We start from the raw sequence: 18,558 nt of genomic DNA, 5'->3' as shown, positions 1-18,558 counted from the left end.
CTACACACAGAAATCCGATGGCTCAGCAGAGGACGAGTTTTACTTCGTTTTCAGTCCAAAGGCGAAGACGTCTCACTGCTAGAGGACACAGAGTGGACACTTGACCTTGCATTTTTGACAGATATTACTGGGAAACTAAATGACTTGAACTGTAAGCTGCAAGGCAAAGGTAAGACTGTTGTTGATCTGATAAGTGCTTTAAATGCATTTAAAGCCAAGATGAACATTTTCTCTGTGGATTTACAGAAAAGAAAGGTGCTGCACTTTCCCTCTGTGCAGTCGGTGCTGAAAGACAATCCTTCTGCATCTGAGACATTTGACAAAGTTGCAGAAAAGTACTGTAAAGTCATAAACAGACTTGGGCAAGAGTTTGAGAATAGGTTTTGTGACCTTCATCAGCTTGAGCCATGTGTGTCGTTCATTTCCAATCCTTTCATGAATGTGGACACAACATTCTTTGCTGAGCAACTAAGTGCAATGTTCAACTTGGATGCTGGACAGGTGGAGATTGAAATCATAACATTGCAAAATGACCTCCACCTCAAAGCCTACCAGGCTGCACCAAACTTTTGGTGCCTTGTTGACACAGAGAAGTACAGTGGAGTATGCACAGCAGCTATGAAGGTTGCTAGCCTGTTAGGTTGAACCAATCTCTGGGAATCAGCGTTTTCTGACATGAACTTCATCAAGAACAAACACAGAACACGCCTCACTGATGCACATCTGAAAGACTCACTCTCAATTGCAGTGTCAAGTTACACACCAGATTACAATACACTGGTGAACAGCATGCAATGCCAGTCTTCCCACTAACAAAGAAACAGATACCAGATGTTGTCAGTGGCAACATGGCAGTGCCATGGCGAAGTTGAATTAAAATATTGAAGAATTGTGTTCAATTTAAAAGTGTGTTAAAATGCAGCACATTTGGTCATTAGTTCAAAATGTGAAAAGATTTATTTAAAAATAACTAGATTTTTCTAACATTACATAATTGATAACTTTTTGAGACAGTGCAACATAGTTCATGATTTAAAAGGGTTTGTCAGTGGCTAGTGAAGATGGGACATTTTTCCTATGAAATGTAGTGATGTAAGTGATCATCTGAAAATGTAACAATTACTGAGATTAAAGTGCTGAATATTGATATCTGTTTCCCACCTTATTGTCATTGTTGATAATTATTGTGAGAAATTATTAACGTGATCAGTGTCTTCACATAGATGAGTATCATTAATCATTATTAATAACGTATAACTAAAGGCAAACTGAGCAAATTTATTTCAGAAGAGCGTATCAAACTGGTAGCCCTTCGTATGACTCAGTACCCATGAAGTAGCTCTGTTTCAAAAAGGTTGGTGACCCCTGGCCTAGTGGTTAGAGCGTTGGACTAGTAACCGAAAGGTTGCAAGATCAAATCCCCGAGCTGACAAGGTAAAAATCTGTCTTTCTGTTCCTAGGCCGTCATTGAAAATAAGAATCTGTTCTTTACTGACTTGCCTAGTTAAATAAAGGTAAAAAATATATATTTTTAAAAAAGACCTTGTGTTAGTGAGTTTTCGGTGAATTTGTGTAAATCATGAAGCTCATCTGCATTTCATTTCCTGCTGTGCAGAAAAATGATCAGCAACAAAGAGTGATCAAATTAGAATCCTACATCAGTAGTGATAATGGCCTATCCCAAAACAATAATAGTGTAAGCTTAGTATGGCCTCTGGTTGTCTGTTTTTTTGTTGTTGGTGTGCTGAGAACTAAAGCTCACTTTTTAATATAACACAATTGCTTTTGACTTTGTTTGATCCAATTATCTGTTCAGCTATGTGAAAAGCAGACCGCCTTCCTACAGTTATTTTGAGCCTCATGGTTTTGTATGGGCTGTCTGTTGGACCCTGGATAAGTGGGATGAATCGGTTTGGTGTGTATTGTTATTTTCCCTCCGCCTCCTTTCTGGTACTCCAACATGACAACACAACAGCAATTTGACCTTTTCTCTCCAATGCTGTACAGATTAGCTCTCAGATAGTACAGGGATTTATACTGTTTAACCTCTCTGGGGTAACGTCCCACCTGGCCAACATCCGGTGAAATTGCAGAGCGCCAAATTCAAAATACAGAAATAGTCGTAATAAACTTTCATAAAAATACAAGTGTTATACATCGGCTTAAAGATGAACTTCTTGTTAATCCAGCTGCTTTGTCAAATTTCAAAAAGGCTTTATGGCAAAAGCATACCATGCGATTATCTGAGGACAGCGCCCCGCTTACAAAAGCATACAAACATTTTAGTAAAGGAATTACTAAAGTCAGAAATAGCGATTTAAAATTAATCACTTACCTTTGAAGATCTTCTTCTGGTTGCAGTCACAAGAGTCCCAGCTACACAATAAATGTTCATTTTGTTCAATAAAGTCCCTCTTTATATCCCAAAAAACTCAGTTTTGTTCAGTAATCCACTGGCTCAAAGGCGTTCAAAACATGCAGACGGAATACATCCTAATAGTATCGGTGAAGTTCGTCGAAACGTCAAACGATGTTTATAATTAATCCTCAGGTTGTCTATTGTCTAAATAATCGATAATATTTCAACCGGACAATAGCGTCTTCATTAGAAAGGAAAAACAACGAAGGGCGTGCAATCGGTCACGCGCGCAAACCAGCTCTGCTTGATTCTACAGTCCACTTTCAAAATGGTCTCATTCTTCTTCATTTTTCAGAAAACAAGCCTGAAACAATGTCTAGACTGTTGACATCTAGTGGAAGCCATAGGAACTGCAATCTGGGTCCTAACCATTTAGATACTCTATAGGCATTCAATTGAAAACTACCCACACCAAAAAAATCCAACTTCCTGGATGGATTTTTGCCTGCCATATCAGTTCTGTTATACTCAGACATTATTTTAACAGTTTTGGAAACTTTAGTTTTTTTATCCAATACTACCATGCATATGCATATCCTAGCTTTTGGGCCTGAGTAACAGGCAGTTTACTTTGGGCACGTTTGTCATCCAAACTTCAGAATACTGCCCCCTACCCAAGAGGTTAACAAGCCCTGGATGCATCGAGCAGAAAGGAGCAATCACTTTGCTCATCCTAGCCTGGGTTAACCCTCCCGCAGAGGGGGCAGGTAGCGTCCGCAGGTATCTGTACCATTCATATGATGACAGCAGAAAAACATTCAAACTGTAGTTTCATTCTGTCTTGCTTAGCGGTTTCCATCATTAAAAGCAGACAATGGCACTAGATTGATGGACACACTATTGGACTGCTATGGTCAGAGTGAATGACTCTTAGTTCCACTCTGGCCTTCTATACTACAGGGTCATGGTGGTGATGGGCTATATATATCAAGCTCTAGCAGGGCTCAAACTTGGCTCTGAGGATTTGGCCTGGTAATGGATTACATCGTCAGGCAGGGCAGGAGCAGGCCTCTGGAGTACATCTTCCTCACTGTAATCTCTCCTCACAGGGACAGCTGTGCTCAGAACGACATGATCTCTCAACAGACACAGGTGGAGGGGGATCCACTGGGTCTGTTCTACCTCATGGGAATGAGAGCTTCATCATGTAGTGGGTTGTATGCATTCATAGTCAGTGTCTTTGCAACTCCATTGCTACACCATCTCCAGTGCATTTAATCGTGTGTCTCCCTCTCTCCCAGACTCTATGTCAGAAAGGGTGATGATGTCAGTGAGTTGGTATGCTCACCCTTGGTTGAGCTGTAGAAAGTCTCACTATGACCTGCCTCTGGTCTGTAACTCTGCTATACCCTCTGCTCTATCAGCATGTGACTGTGGAAGAGTCAGTGCTCACACACACACACACACACACACACACACACACACACACACACACACACACACACACCACACACACACACACACAATTTCCAGGCACACAGCAGATCACATTTAGTCCATCTCTGGCAGAACAGGAACCGTGGGATATTAGTCCAGCCAGCCCTGCTATTATCCCACCAGCAGAGTAGACCCTAGCTGATGTCCCAGACAACAGGACAGAGGACACTACCACCATGTTTCATCCACACGGCTCTACTTTTACCCTCACTTTCTGAGGGAACTCATTTTCTCTGCTGCTCTGGGAACTTGGTGCAACAGGAGCTACTTTCACTGTTTCACTGTTACTTGATCACTTTTTATAGCAGGTCCAGATTTGGTGTGGCGACAGCAACTGCTGCCCAGTCGTGGTATTAATAAGGCTTACAGGATGTAGTGTCCTCCAGCTGGCCTGGCAGCAGCCTTACAGAGGGACGGGAACTTGGGAAGGGGATGGGCATTGACCAGGGTGTGCCCTGGGGGCAGGCCAGTAAGCAAGGCACATGGAGCCACCCAGAAAAGACACCCAGAAAAGACAGCCAGTGGATTGGAAGACTGTCAGTCACACCCCAAAATTCTTTAAGTTTTGGCTGCATGAATTTATGCTAGTTGACGTGAGATTATCAGAAAGCTGAGAGAGACTTTTTTACCAGCTGGTGTTTGAACATTGATGGATCCTTAGCTTCCACTTTGGACTCCCATCCTCCACTCAAGCACCAAAGAATGGTAGGCTTATAATAGTGTAGCCAGGTTGGTGGGAGTGCTGGCTCCCACCTTCTGACCCTGGCTGCCACCCTGGTTCTGTAGCACCGTGGATATGGCCAGGCTCCCAAGGTGTTGCCATCTGGAGAATGGTGATTGAACAGGCCTCTGCCATAACTCTGCTAGATAGTCAACCACCAAAGCTCCCTGATTCACAATATCTTTGCATACCTAGTAGGGTTTCGCCGACATGGCCGTAATGGTATCTGTAAATGTACAGTTTTATAGTAGAGGTCGACCGATTAATCGGAATGGCCGATTAATTAGGGCCGATTTCAAGTTTTCATAACAATCGGTAATCTGTATTTTTGGCCGCCAATTTGTATTTTTGTATTTTTTTGTATTTTTTACACCTTTATGTAACTAGGCAAGTCAGATTAAGAACACATTCTTATTTTCAATGATGGCCTAGGAACAGGGGTTAACTGCCTTGTTCAGGGGGGATTCGTTTTTGCAACCTTCCGGTTACTAGTCCAATGCTCTAACCACCTGCCTTACATTGCACTCCACGAGGAGCCTGCATGGCAGGCTGACTACCTGTTACGCGAGGGCAGCAAGAAGCCAAGGTAAGTTGCTAGCTAGCATTAAACTTATCTTATAAAAAAACAATCAAACTTAACATAATCACTAGTTAACTACACATGGTTGATGATATTACTAGTTTATGTAACGTGTCCTGCTTTGCATATAATTGATGCGGTGCCTGTTAATTTCTCATCGAATCACAGCCTACTTCGACAAACGGGTGATTTAACAAGCGCATTTGCGGAAAAAGCACTGTCGTTGCACCAATGTACCTAACCATAAACATCAATGCCTTTCTTTAAAATCAATACACAAGTATATATTTTTAAACCTGCATATTTAATTAATATTGCCTGCTAACATGAATTTGTGTCACTTCTCTAGCGATCCGTGCAAGCAGTCAGGATATATGCAGCAGTTTGGGCCGCCTGGCTCATTGCGGACTGTGTGAAGTCCATTTATTCCTAACAAAGGCCGTAATTAATTTGCCAGAATTGTACATAATTATGACATAACATTGAAGGTTGTGCAATGTAACAGGAATATTTAGACTTGGGGATGCCACCCGTTAGATAAAATATGGAATGGTTCCGTATTTCACTGAAATAATAAACGTTTCGTTTTCGAAATGATAGTTTCCGGATTCGACCATATTAACGACCAAAGGCTCGTATTTCTGTGTGTTATTATGTTATAATTAACTCTATGATTTGATAGAGCAGTCTGACTGAGCAGTGGTAGGCAGCAGCAGGCTCGTAAGCATTCATTCAAACAGCACCTTTGTGCGTTTTGCCAGCAGCTCTTCACAATTCTTCAAGCATTGCGCTGTTTATGACTTCAAGCCTATCAACTCCCAAGATTAGGCTAGTGTAACCGATGTGAAATGGCTAGCTAGTTAGCATGCGCGTGCTAATAGCGTTTCAAACGTCACTCGCTCTGAGACTTGGAGTAGTTGTTCCCCTTGCTCTACTTGGGTAATGCTGCTTCGAGGGTGGCTGTTGTCGGTGTGTTCCTGGTTCGAGCCCAGGTAGGAGAGAGGAGAGGGACGGAAGCTATACTGTTACACTGGCAATACTAAAGTGCCTATATGTAACGGCTGTCGTAGAGAGGGGACCAAAGCGCAGCGTGTTGATTGCTCATGATGAATATTTATTTTATAGTGTGTGTGTGTGTGTGTGTGTGTGTGTGTGTGTGTGTGTGTGTGTGTGTGTGTGTGTGTCTCGACTTGCAGCAGGCAGACAAGTTTGCTGTCACTCAGCGTTTTCATTATTTGTAATTATTTTTACTTGCCTCGCTTGTAAGATATTTTACACATTTATAGCTTGATAGCAAATGTCCTTGCTGTGTGATTTATCATAGTAGCAGGCAGCAGCAATCTATATTATCAGACCAAAAACATGGAGGAGAAGTGATTGGGTGAAATTATGGGGAAATACAACTTCACTCTATCCAATCAGAGCAATCAATCAAATGTATTTATAAAGCCCTTCTTACATCAGCTGATGTCACAAAGTGCTGTACAGAAACCCAGCCTAAAACCCCAAACAGCAAACAATGCAGGTGTAGAAGCACGGTGGCTAGGAAAAACTCCCTAGGGGGGCGCCAACCCGGACAGGAAGATCACGTCAGTGACTCAACCCACTCAAGTGACGCACCCCTCCTAGGGACGGCATGGAGGAGCACCAGAAAGTCAGTGACTCAGCCCCTGTAATAGGGTTAGAGGCAGAGAATCCCAGTGGAGAGAGGGGAACCGACCAGGCAGAGACGGCAAGGGCGGTTCGTTGCTCCAGTGCCGTTCCGAGTATCGCAGGATGAGCGTAGAGCCCGCCCTGTTCTTTACAGACAGGCAAACTAACCACGTAGGACCTCGCACATGACTGACCTGAGAAAGGTGTGTGCTGGCACCTGAGTTTCTTTTTCTTCGATCACAGCTAATTACAAAACATACTCTGATCATAATCGTATCCAGAAAATTGACCATATCCGTTACGATACTCTTTTTGTCCGACTACTCGGCACACCCCTATTACCTAGTCTTTCCTAGCATGCCATGTTTTCAGGTTCTCACATAGTGCCAACTAACACTGACGGAAAACATGACTATAGATAATTTCCCCTCTCGTCTCACCTCTCTGTCTACACACACAGGGATGTATGCTACCTTTCTCCCACTTATCACTCTCAGCAACCTATCACTATCACTGCCTTTTAGAGGCCCTAACTTGGCCTTTATGATCAAATGTGATTTTGCTTGGCATTGACTTTCAAGCCACAATCAATGAGTGAGAGCAAAAGTGTAGCGTACTCTGTGAACGGCAGCACTGCTGTCCTCCCGCTGCAGGCATTTTCTCTCCTGCTGTTGAACATCATACTAATGGAATAATGTCTCCCTCTCACCTCTCTGTGCCCTGTTCCATGTCATCTAGCCTCATAACAATCCATCCTCTCTGAGAGACTAAAGCATGTTTAGGATCACCTCTCTGTGCCCTGTTCCATGTCATCTAGCCTCATAACAATCCATCCTCTCTGAGAGACTAAAGCATGTTTAGGATCACCTCTCCCTCTATGTTGTGAATTTGGGGACAGTTCAATGATGAGCGGTTTGTTAATTACATTTTTTGACGTGTGTTTGAGATTATGAACGGTTTTACCAGTCTGATCAGGCGCTGTTCCTCTTCCTTCTATTCCTGGGCTACAGTAGTCATATCATTCAGATGGGCTAGTGCGGTACAGAACTTTTTGAGCAAGGCTCAACTCTATAGTACAGTTTTTCATAGTAAGTGTCTGATTTAAGTAACAGAATGGCATTTTGTTTGTTTGATAAACAATAAGGACTCCGTGTCACTCACATCTGCTCCCGCTCCCCGTCAGTAATGAAATCAGAAGTGACAGTGCATGTCCCAGCCATATCAGCTCTAATGATAAAGCGATTACAGTAATAAGTACTTGCAAGATCAGACCTAACTAACGGGATAAAACTCAATGATCTGTCATTAGATCAGATTACGGTGCAGTTCAGGGCAGACACTGGGGAAGCCCTGGCCCAGGGGGAGGAGGGGGCTGAGTGGGTGGGATAGAGACAGACGTCCGGAGAACTGTCTGTAAACGGAGGTTATGAGTCTCCATATCTAATATCTACGCTCTGCTTTGAAATGGGGCTGGGCGTGGAGGAAAATTATACCCACTTCCGAAACTACACTTTCTTGGCCAGCAAACACGTGCCGCGGATTCTCATGATGGTCGTACGTTTGACTTGGTGCAGCCTGCTCTGAATACTTCAGTACTTGCATACACTGAATATCTGTGAGTCTAACTCTGCTCTCTCTCTCTCTCTCTCTCTCTCTCTCTCTCATCTTTCTTTCCCTTAGCTGTCCCTTCCTGTCGGTGCAGCTCACCCCAGCCATCCCAGTGATAGGGGGAGTGCTATTTGTCTTTGTGCTGGGGACTCTCTTCAGGACCAGCTTCAGTGACCCGGGGGTCCTGCCCCGAGCAACGCCTGACGAGGCTGCAGACCTGGAGAGACAGATCGGTAAGAAGACCTCTATTAGTTCAATGTACTGTATTTCTCCCTCCTTCTCAATAATCCCTGTCCACAAACACTCCCTCCTAGGGGTGTGAACGTTAAAACTTTTAAACCAAATTGGGATCCTTAACATGAAGTAAAATCCCTAACCTTTTTTTTTGTTGTTGCAGAAAGTAAACAGCATAGTGCAACTCTGGACCTCGAAGCCAGTTCCACTGCATTTGCTACATTTTTTTCCCCCTCTAATCAGGATTTAGACCTGGGACACCAGGTGCTTGCAATGCATTATAATCAGGTAGAACAGAAAACCAGCAGGCTCTGGACCTTGTAGGGTAAGAGTTGAATAGCCCTGGCATAGTGGGTCAATTTCAGCAACAACTAAGAGCATTGAAGCGTGAGACTAACTTCTCCTCTGTTTTAGTGCCCTGGCTACCACACTGAACAGCGTGACGCAAACCCATGCACGTTCACAGATACTGTGTGTGACTGTAAGAGCAAACTGTTGCATCTCGCTCATCTTTAAAGCCTAGCCTAATCACTGATGATAGGCCTTGTTGAGTGATATTGCTAGGTACAGAATTGCATTGCTGTTGATTGAAGATAGATGGGCCTAGTGCACAGTTCTGATTCTGTATGCCTGGTGACCTACCTGCCTATACTGTGCCCCTCTCCTCTCTCTCCGTCCCTCGCTTTTGAAAGATGCGAGTGTTTTGTGTTCCCGGAAGTGCGGCAAACTAATCAGTCTCCTCCGTCCCAAAAATACTGAATCTCATCGTCATTAACAGTTGAAAAAATGGCAGAGAAAGGCAAGCGACAACAGCAAAGTCCTCTATGGAAATACTTTTAGAAGTTAAATGAGGAAATGCAAACATTGCGAGGTGTAATTAAGGTACAGTAATGGTAGTACAGGTGCAGTGCTTCACCATCTGAAATGGACTCACCTTGAGACACGTGGAATTTTCTGAATTTTTCTAATTGTTTTAACAGAAAACAATTTTTTCCCCTATTTGTCACATCCCTACTCAATCCTACATGTATCTCACACACGTCCTTCTTTTCCGCCCTCCTTTCCCTGTCTCCATCCCTCCTCTCATGTCCTCACCATATCTTTCCCTGTCTCCATCCCTCCTCTCATGTCCTCACCATATCTTTCCCTGTCTCCCTCCCTCCTTCTCTCATGTCCTCACCATATCTTTCCGTCTCCATCCCTCCTCTCATGTCCTCACCATATCTTTCCCTGTCTCCCTCCCTCCTTCTCTCATGTCCTCACCATATCTTTCCCTGTCTCCCTCCCTCCTTCTCTCATGTCCTCACCATATCTTTCCCTGTCTCCCTCCCTCCTTCTCTCATGTCCTCACCATATCTTTCCCTGTCTCCCTCCCTCCTTCTCTCATGTCCTCACCATATCTTTCCCTGTCTCCCTCCCTCCTTCTCTCATGTCCTCACCATATCTTTCCCTGTCTCCCTCCCTCCTTCTCTCATGTCCTCACCATATCTTTCCCTGTCTCCCTCCCTCCTTCTCTCATGTCCTCACCATATCTTTCCCTGTCTCCCTCCCTCCTTCTCTCATGTCCTCACCATATCTTTCCCTGTCTCTCTCCCCTCCCCTCTCTCCCTGACCTCCACCTGCTATGCCTAGACCAGTGGTCATGTTGTTAGCTGTGACTGATGCCTCTCCCCCTCGGGCGGTGGTGTGCCAGTTGGCCCCTGGCAGGTCAAAGGTCACCTAGTCTTACTATGGAGCAAGCTTCTGATAGTCTGATGCCTCTTCTGCTGCTGTGAACTGAGCCAGGAGGAATTCTCCTACTCCTCTGACATCTCCAGAGTCACAACTGTGTGAGAGAGATAACCGAGAGCAGACACGGTCAAACCTAGCTCTGCTCTCCTCGGTCTCCTGTAAGCCTCTCGAGAAGAGCCGTTGCTTAGCTCTAGAAGCCGCCGAGTCTGGAGCTTCCCTGGATGATGATGAAATATAGAAATGGTATTGTAGGTTGGCGTTTGTTAAAGTGTCTCTCTGTCTGCTGGGCAATCTGTTTTTTCCTCTTTCATTGAGACCTCACCTTTGACACGAGCCGTGATCAACTTTAAGACCAATAAATACATTTGGAGGTATAGGCCTATATCGTTTCTCTCGCTTTTGATAGACTCATGTTTAGCAGCTTCTGGTGAAACCTAGCTACTGTACTTTCCCACTGTGAATCTCTTTATATGATAATCTATATACATTAACTCCTTAGAGATACTGATTGTACAAAACATTAAGAACACCTGCTCTTTCCATGACAGACTGACCAGGTGAAATCTATGATCCCTTATTGATTTCACTTGTTAAATAAACTTAATCTACACTTCAATCGGTGTAGATGAAGGGGCGGACACCGGTTAAAGAAGGATTTTTAAACCTTGAAACAAGTGTGACATGGATTGTGTATGTGTGCCATTCAGAAGGTGACTAAATATTTAAGTGTCTCTTGAATTGGGTATTGTAGTAGGTACCCGGCGCATCGGTTTGTGTCAAGAACTGCAATGCCGCTGGGTTTTTCAACAGTTGAAAACAGTTTGCCATATCTATCAAGGATGGTCCACCACCCAAAGGACATCCATCAACATGGGCCAGTATCCCTGTGCCATGCTTTCAACACCTTGTAGAGTCCATGCCCCAACGAATTGAATATGGTCTGAGGGGGAAAGGGCATGCAACTCAATATTAGGAAGGTGTTATTGTTTTGTTGTTAATGTTTTGTATACACAGTGTATTATGCTCTTATCTGTGTCAGGAGTCTGAATCATCAGTTGTTCTTTAGGCCCTTGTTCAACAAACAGCAGAGGGGTGTTTTTATTCATCTTGTTTGGAGACTTAAGCTTAGGTGGGGAGGTACTGTATGGTCACACAGAAAGGACTCGAAGCTTTGGGAGGGAGGGGAGGTACTGTATGGTCACACAGAAAGGACTCGAAGCTTTGGGAGGGAGGGGAGGTACTGTATGGTCACACAGAAAGGCCTTGGAGCACCAGCTTTGAACAACACCGGTCATTTGGGATAATTATCAAATTATTGTTTTAGAGAATATACAAACTATAGGGTTGAAAAATGAACAATGTTGACCCAAATAAAACACTCGCTCTGTCCCACCCCCCCCACCCCCCCCCTTCAGTTAATGTCAACGTGTGTGGATAAGGGCTTGATGCAGAGTGAATAATGCCCACCTGGCATCAGAGGATGCGCTCTGGATGAACTCTGCCCTGCATCTGCTGTGGGAACTTGAGCCCATTACAGTGGCTCTGTCAGCTCTGTAGTCCATCCCAGGAGAACCAACCACTACCATGCCCATGTCTGTCATTGTCAGCGTCCAAACAAATTGCCTCTTGCCCAGGTCCAAGGGTATATCTGTAGTGGTGTACCAAGCATTGGTTTGCTGCTACCTAGATCCAGCCAGAACGTTATATTTACCTCTTCTTGATAGAAACCTCTGGATCCAGCTATTGCACAATGATGATTTTAGGAACATGTTGGGGCACGCTATACCCATCCTGCCCAAGTACAGAACATTCCTCCAGTTTGTGAAGCTGCAGTCCTGACTAATGCTACCCATACAACCACCTCAGTCTATAGCTCTTCTTTCAGGAATGCCAGGCAGAAAAAGATCCCTGGTTGTTCTGATAGTGAGGAGAGAGGAAAAAGCCATGTTAAAGGTCCAATCAGCTGTTTAAACAAGAACAAAGCGCACTCCCCGCCACTGTTTTGGTAAAAAGCTGAAGGGTGGGGCTGGAGAAATGTAATCATTCTCATGTTCATAAGCTGCTATGGATGCAAGGACTGACCATCCATGATATCAAAATGATAGCTTTAACCATGTTTTGAGGCTTTACAGTGTTTAACATTTACTTTGTTTACAAATATTGGAGTAAAACAATTACGTTTTGGGTTCTGATGGGGTAGGACAGTTCAACTAAGATCATGAGGCATTTATAAGTTTATATTCTTCAGTGAATATAATTAATTTACAAGTCCAGAAATGGATGTAGCAACTGCTGATTGACCCTTTTAAATGCCATCTCTCTGCAACTGTCTGGTTCCCCCCAACCATTGCCCACTTAATGGTCTATTCATGGTGTGGCTGGATGATATGCAGATGCGTTAGATCACATCTGTTAGCACTTACCCTGATCCAGCTCCTACAGGGAGTTGGCATCCTCTGCTCTGAGCGCTCACTCACTCTCTGTTTCTTTGTTTTAGCTCTGTCTTCACTCCATCTTCACATTCCTGGATCCATCTTTCCCCTCTCTTTCTTTCACTATATTGCATTAATCTCTCTGGCCTGCTCTCGTCCACCAACTGTTCATCTCCCTTTCCATCACACACACACACACACGTACGTCAGGGCTCATTCCTCACATTTCTGTTGTACTTTTCCCATTCCTCCTCAGCCCAGCCCAGACAGCCATGCTCTCCTCTCCTCCTGTAGTGCAGCATCCTTATGTAACTATATATACACACACACACACACACACACACACACACACACACACACACACACACACACACACACACACACACACACACTGACTGCAAGTCTCTGAGGAGAAGACTGGCCTTGTCTGCAGAGGAGCAAGCCTTGTTTTCTCTTATTAGTGGAGCTCTCTCTCTCTCTCTGTGTGTGTGTGCGCTTCACAGCATTAGGAGAACGTGTGAGTATGCAGTGTTGACATAACATGGTTTGTTGTGTCTGCTCTTTTTCACTGGATTGATTAGCATTCCACAGCCCACTCTGCTGCTGGTATGAAATAGTCCCTTTACAGCGTATGGTGTTATGAAGCTGATGATGGGTTTTAACTGTCAGTGTTAACAGAGCTGTAACTGTGCCGACAGACTAGAAACTCACTGGCAACTCGGCTCCATGTCATCATCTCCCTCCCTGCCTGGGTTAATATGTTGTGGGAAAATACCGGAGTCTGGCAGCCCGTCTGTAAATGGGCTGATACAGCCACCACTTCAACTCAAATTTCTGTGTTTTTATTTTTACAAGCCCACATTGTCTAGCAGCGTTGATGTTTGAAACATACTCCTGGGCCTATGAAAGATGAGAAAACATAGTATCTCACCCAAAAGCTGTTATTGTTGACTGTATTTTGGTTCTGTTAAATTGTTGTTTTTAATCAGTTTGATTCCATTTGAAAGACAGTGTCGTTGAAGGTAACGAGCCGTGGGTTCACAGGACCAGGTCTGGTGTTTGGGTGAGTGAATGACTAAATATAGGCACATTGAGTCATGGATCTGGTTCTTCTGGAATAATGGAGGGACTGGGTCACAGAGGGAGAGAGATATACCCACCTAGACACAACTACGAGAACATAACCAACAAAAACGAGTCACAACTCCAGCAGCTCTCTCACAAGCTGGGTATGTACATAGTCAATGGTAGGCTTTGAGGGGACTCCTACTCTAGGTACACCTATAGCTCATCCCTTGGCAGTAGTAGGCCTTACTGTAGACTACTTTATTACTGACCTCAACCCAGTCTCTCAGAGCGTTCAGTCAGCCCACTGACACCCCTATCAGATCACAGCAAAATGACAATCTACACTACCGTTTGGGGTCACTTAGAAATGTCCTTGTTTTTGAAAGAAAAACACTTTTTTTTTGTCCATTAGAATAGCATCAAATTGATCGGAAATACAGTGTAGACATTGTAAATGACTATTGTAACTGGAAACAGCTGTTATTTTTTATGGAATATCTACATAGGCGTACAGAGGCCCATTATCAGCAACCACCACTCCTGTGTTCCAATGGCACGTTGTGTTAGCTAATCCAAGTTGATCATTTTAAAAGGCTAATTGATCATTAGAAAACCTTTTTGCAATTATGTTAGCACAGCTGAAAACTGTTATGATTAAAGAAGCAATAAAACTGTCCACCTTTAGACTAGTTGAGTATCTGGAGCATCAGCATTTCTGGGTTTGATTACAGGCTCAAAATGGCCAGAAACAAAGTACTTTCTTCTGAAACTCGTCAGTCTATTCTTGTTCTGAGAAATGAAGGCTATTCCATGCGAGAAATTGCCAAGAAACTGAAGATTTCATACAACACTGTGTACTGCTCCCTTCACAGAAAAGCGCAAACTGTCTCTAACCAGAATAGAAAGAGTGGGAGGCCCCGGTGCACAACTGAGCAAGAGAACAAGTACATTAGAGTGTCTAGTTTGAGAAACAAACGCCTCACAAGTCCTCAACTGGCAGCTTCATTAACCTCTTACATCTAGACGTTCCGCTAGCGGAACACCTGCTCCAATATCCAATGATAGGCGTGGCGCGAATTACAAATTCCTCAAAAATACAAAAACTTCAATTTTTCAAACATATGACTATTTCACAGCATTTTAAAGACAAGACTCTCCTTTATCTAACCACACTGTCCGATTTCAAAAAGGCTTTACAGTGAAAGCAAAACATTAGATTATGTCAGCAGAGTACCAAGCCAGAAATAATCAGACACCCATTTTTCAAGCTAGCATATAATGTCACAAAAACCCAGAAGACAGCTAAATGCAGCACTAACCTTTGATGATCTTCATCAGATGACACACCTAGGACATTATGTTATACAATACATGCATGTTTTGTTCAATCAAGTTCATGTTTATATCAAAAAACAGCTTTTTACATTAGCATGTGACGTTCAGAACTAGCATACCCCCCGCAAACTTCCGGGGAATTTGCTAACAATTTACTAAATTACTCACGATAAACGTTCACAAAAAGCATAACAATTATTTTAAGAATTATAGATACAGAACTCCTCTATGCACTCGATATGTCCGATTTTAAAATAGCTTTTTGGTGAAAGCACATTTTGCAATATTCTAAGTACATAGCCCAGCCATCACGGGCTAGCTATTTAGATTTACTATTATAAAAGTTTGATTACCTTTTGTTGTCTTTGTCAGAATGCACTCCCAGGACTGCTACTTCAATAACAAATGTTGGTTTGGTCCAAAATAATCCATCGTTATATCCGAATAGCGGCATTTTGTTCGTGCGTCCCAGACACTATCCGAAATGGTAAATCAGGGTCGCGCGCAGGCGCATTCGTGATTAAAAAAAAACAAAATATTCCATTACCGTACTTCGAAGCATGTCAACCGCTGTTTAAAATCAATTTTTATGCCATTTTTCTCGTAAAAAAGCGATAATATTCCGACCGGGAATGTCCATTTAGCTAAACAGAGGAAAGAAACAGCCGGCGACGCGGGCCGGCCTGGCTCACGACGCCGCCCTCCCCGCGCTCTCGCCAGAGCCGCGCCCGTCAGCGTGCCGCCCGAGCCGGCGCCGTAGGAAGTGTCACGGGACAGCTAAGATCCTCACTCTTCTGGCCAGCATCCCGGAGTCGCCTTTTCACTCTTATCTCAAGTTGAGGGAGCGTGCAATTGGCATGCTGACCTCAGGAATGTCCACCAGAGCTGTTGACGGAAAATGTAATGATTATTTCTCTACCATAAGCCGCCTCCAATGTCGTTTTAGAAACATTTTCAGTACGTCCAACCGGCCTCACAACCGCAGACCATGTGTATGGCTTTGTGTGGGCGGACCTCCACATCCGGCTTCTTCACCTGCGGGATCATGAAAGACCTGCCACCTGGACAGCTGATGAAACTGTGGGTTTGCACGACCAAAGATCATATGGGAAGCTCATCTGCGTGTTCATCATCCTCACCAGGGTCTTGACCTGACTGCAGTTTGGTGTCGTGACCAACTTCAGTGGGAAAATGTTCACCCTCGATGGCCACTGGCAGGCGGGAGAAGTGTGCTCTTCACGGATTAATCCCAGTTTCAACTGTACCGGGCATATGGCAGACGTGGGCGAGTGGATTGCTGAGGTCAACGTTGTGAACAGAGTGCCCCATGGTGGTGGCCTTATGGTATGGGCAGGCAATAGCTATGGACAATGAACACAATTGCATTTTATCGATGGCAGCTTGAATGCACAGAGAACGTGACGAGATCCTGAGGCCCATTGTTGTGCCATTCATCCGCCGCCATCACCTCATGTTTCAGCATGATAATGCACTGCCCCATGTCGCAAGGATCTGTACACAATTCCTGGAGCTGAAAAAATGTATGTTCTTCCATGGCCTGCATACTCACCAGCCATATCACTCATTGAGCATGTTTTGAGAAGCTCTGGATCGATGTGTACAACAGCATGTTCCAGTTCCGCCAATATCCAGCAACTTCGCACAGCCATTGAAGAGGAGTGGGACAACATTCCACAGGCCACAATCACCAGCCTGATCAACTCTATGCGAAGGAGTTGATTTGAATTGGTAGTAGAATGAGTTGGGATTATGCCGGTTCATTGTTTAGCTACATGTCTAAACAAAAAACACAATTTCGCTAGATGATTACATGACCCATCAAGTTAGACAGGTGTGTCTGGGGTGATTACGGCCATCTTGTATTTCATGAACGTGTACATGTCTAGACAACAGTGACCAATCCACTGAGCCACCTCCCAGCCACATCTGGCTATTTCATTTCCTTCACATGACCCATCAATTTAGAAAAGTGTCTGGGTAAGCGTCATTTAAAATATTTTTATCTGGTCACTTTGTTTTTTATATTTCTATTATGCAAATATGCAAGTAACCATTTCACTGTACCGTTTACATTTTTTTGTATCCTGTGCATGTGGCAAATAAACTGTCTTTACCAGAGACGATAATGTGAAGAACATGACTTTCACCAAAGTCAGATTAGGATATAGGCCACGGACTAGATAGTGTATTTTTATTTTGAGTTTTTTCTTATTTTAGGCTACTACATTTACCACTTTTAGTCTTGAAGTCTTTGGTTCTTTACAACACTACTGACTCTGTTTAGCACATGGCCTCATATGTGAATCCTTAAAGAGATGGGTGGGGCTAAGGCTTAGAAGGGTGTGAACGATACTGAATTGGTGTAGACAAAGAGGAGCTCTCCAGTAGGCGTACCAAAACATTCAAGGGCCATTTTCTCAAAAGTGGGGTTACAAGTTTATCAACTTTCAAAGCCGAATTACTTTCCCATTGTTCCTCAACTGCAGTGTATGATATACCATTTTCTAGCTCGGAGTCTCTACTTTTGTCCAATGTAAAATTTTTTTAATAATAATTCAAATTTTGCTACATAGGAGCGAATCCAGGTTGTGGGTCACATATATCAATGAATTGGCGCGGGCACTAGAACAGTGTGCAGCACCTGCCCTCACCCTACTGGAATCAGAAATCAAATGTCTGTTTGCAGAAGATCTGGTGCTTAGCTCCTAGATCTTCTGCACAGATTCTGTCAGACTTGGGCCTTGACAGTAAATCTCACTAAGACAAAAAATGGTGTTCCAAAAAAGGTCCACTTGCCAAGACCAGAAATACAAATTCCATCTAGACACCATTGCCCTTGAGCACTCAAAAAACGATACCTACCTTGACCTAAACATCAATCAATCAAATGTATTTATAAAGCCCTTTTTACATCAGCAGATGTTACAAAGTTCTATACAGAAACCCAGCCTAAAACCCTAAACAGCAAGCAATGTAGATGTAGAAGCACGGTGGAAAAACACAGGTAACTTCCACAAGGCTGTGAATGATCTGAGACAAGGCAAGAAGGGCTTTCTATGCCATCAAAGGGAACATAAAACTCAACTTCACAATTAGGATCTGGCTAAATATAATTGTCAGAACCCTCTGTTTGTGTGTTCTGCGGTTCACTCACTAACCAAGAAAAAACATCCAATTGAGACTCTGCATGCAGAATTCTGCAGCAATATACTTAGTGTACAACGCAAACCCTCAAACAATACATATAGAGCAGAATTAGGACTATACCCACTAGTTATCAACAATCCAGAAAAGAGCAGTTAAATTGTACAACCACCTA

The 18,558-nt window shown here is 43.7% G+C and overlaps 1 protein-coding gene across 3 annotated transcripts in view; it reads left to right on the top strand.

The window, feature by feature from the left end:
• The window catches only part of LOC106574720 (palmitoyltransferase ZDHHC14), a 100,472-nt gene that overhangs the window by 34,197 nt on the left and 47,717 nt on the right, over window positions 1-18,558 (top strand). For all 3 annotated transcript variants that reach the window (XM_014150770.3, XM_014150856.3, XM_045714980.2), the window contains exon 3: window positions 8,491-8,651. In XM_014150770.3, coding sequence (XP_014006245.1) covers window positions 8,491-8,651 — 161 coding nt within the window. The remainder of the gene's footprint in view (window positions 1-8,490; window positions 8,652-18,558) is intronic.

Source organism: Salmo salar, chromosome 01 (genome assembly GCF_965601325.2).
Source record: "Salmo salar chromosome 01, fSalSal1, whole genome shotgun sequence".
Lineage (NCBI taxonomy): Eukaryota > Metazoa > Chordata > Actinopteri > Salmoniformes > Salmonidae > Salmo > Salmo salar.
The sequence above is the reverse complement of the archived record's forward strand: the minus strand, read 5'-3'. Positions and strand labels throughout refer to the sequence as shown.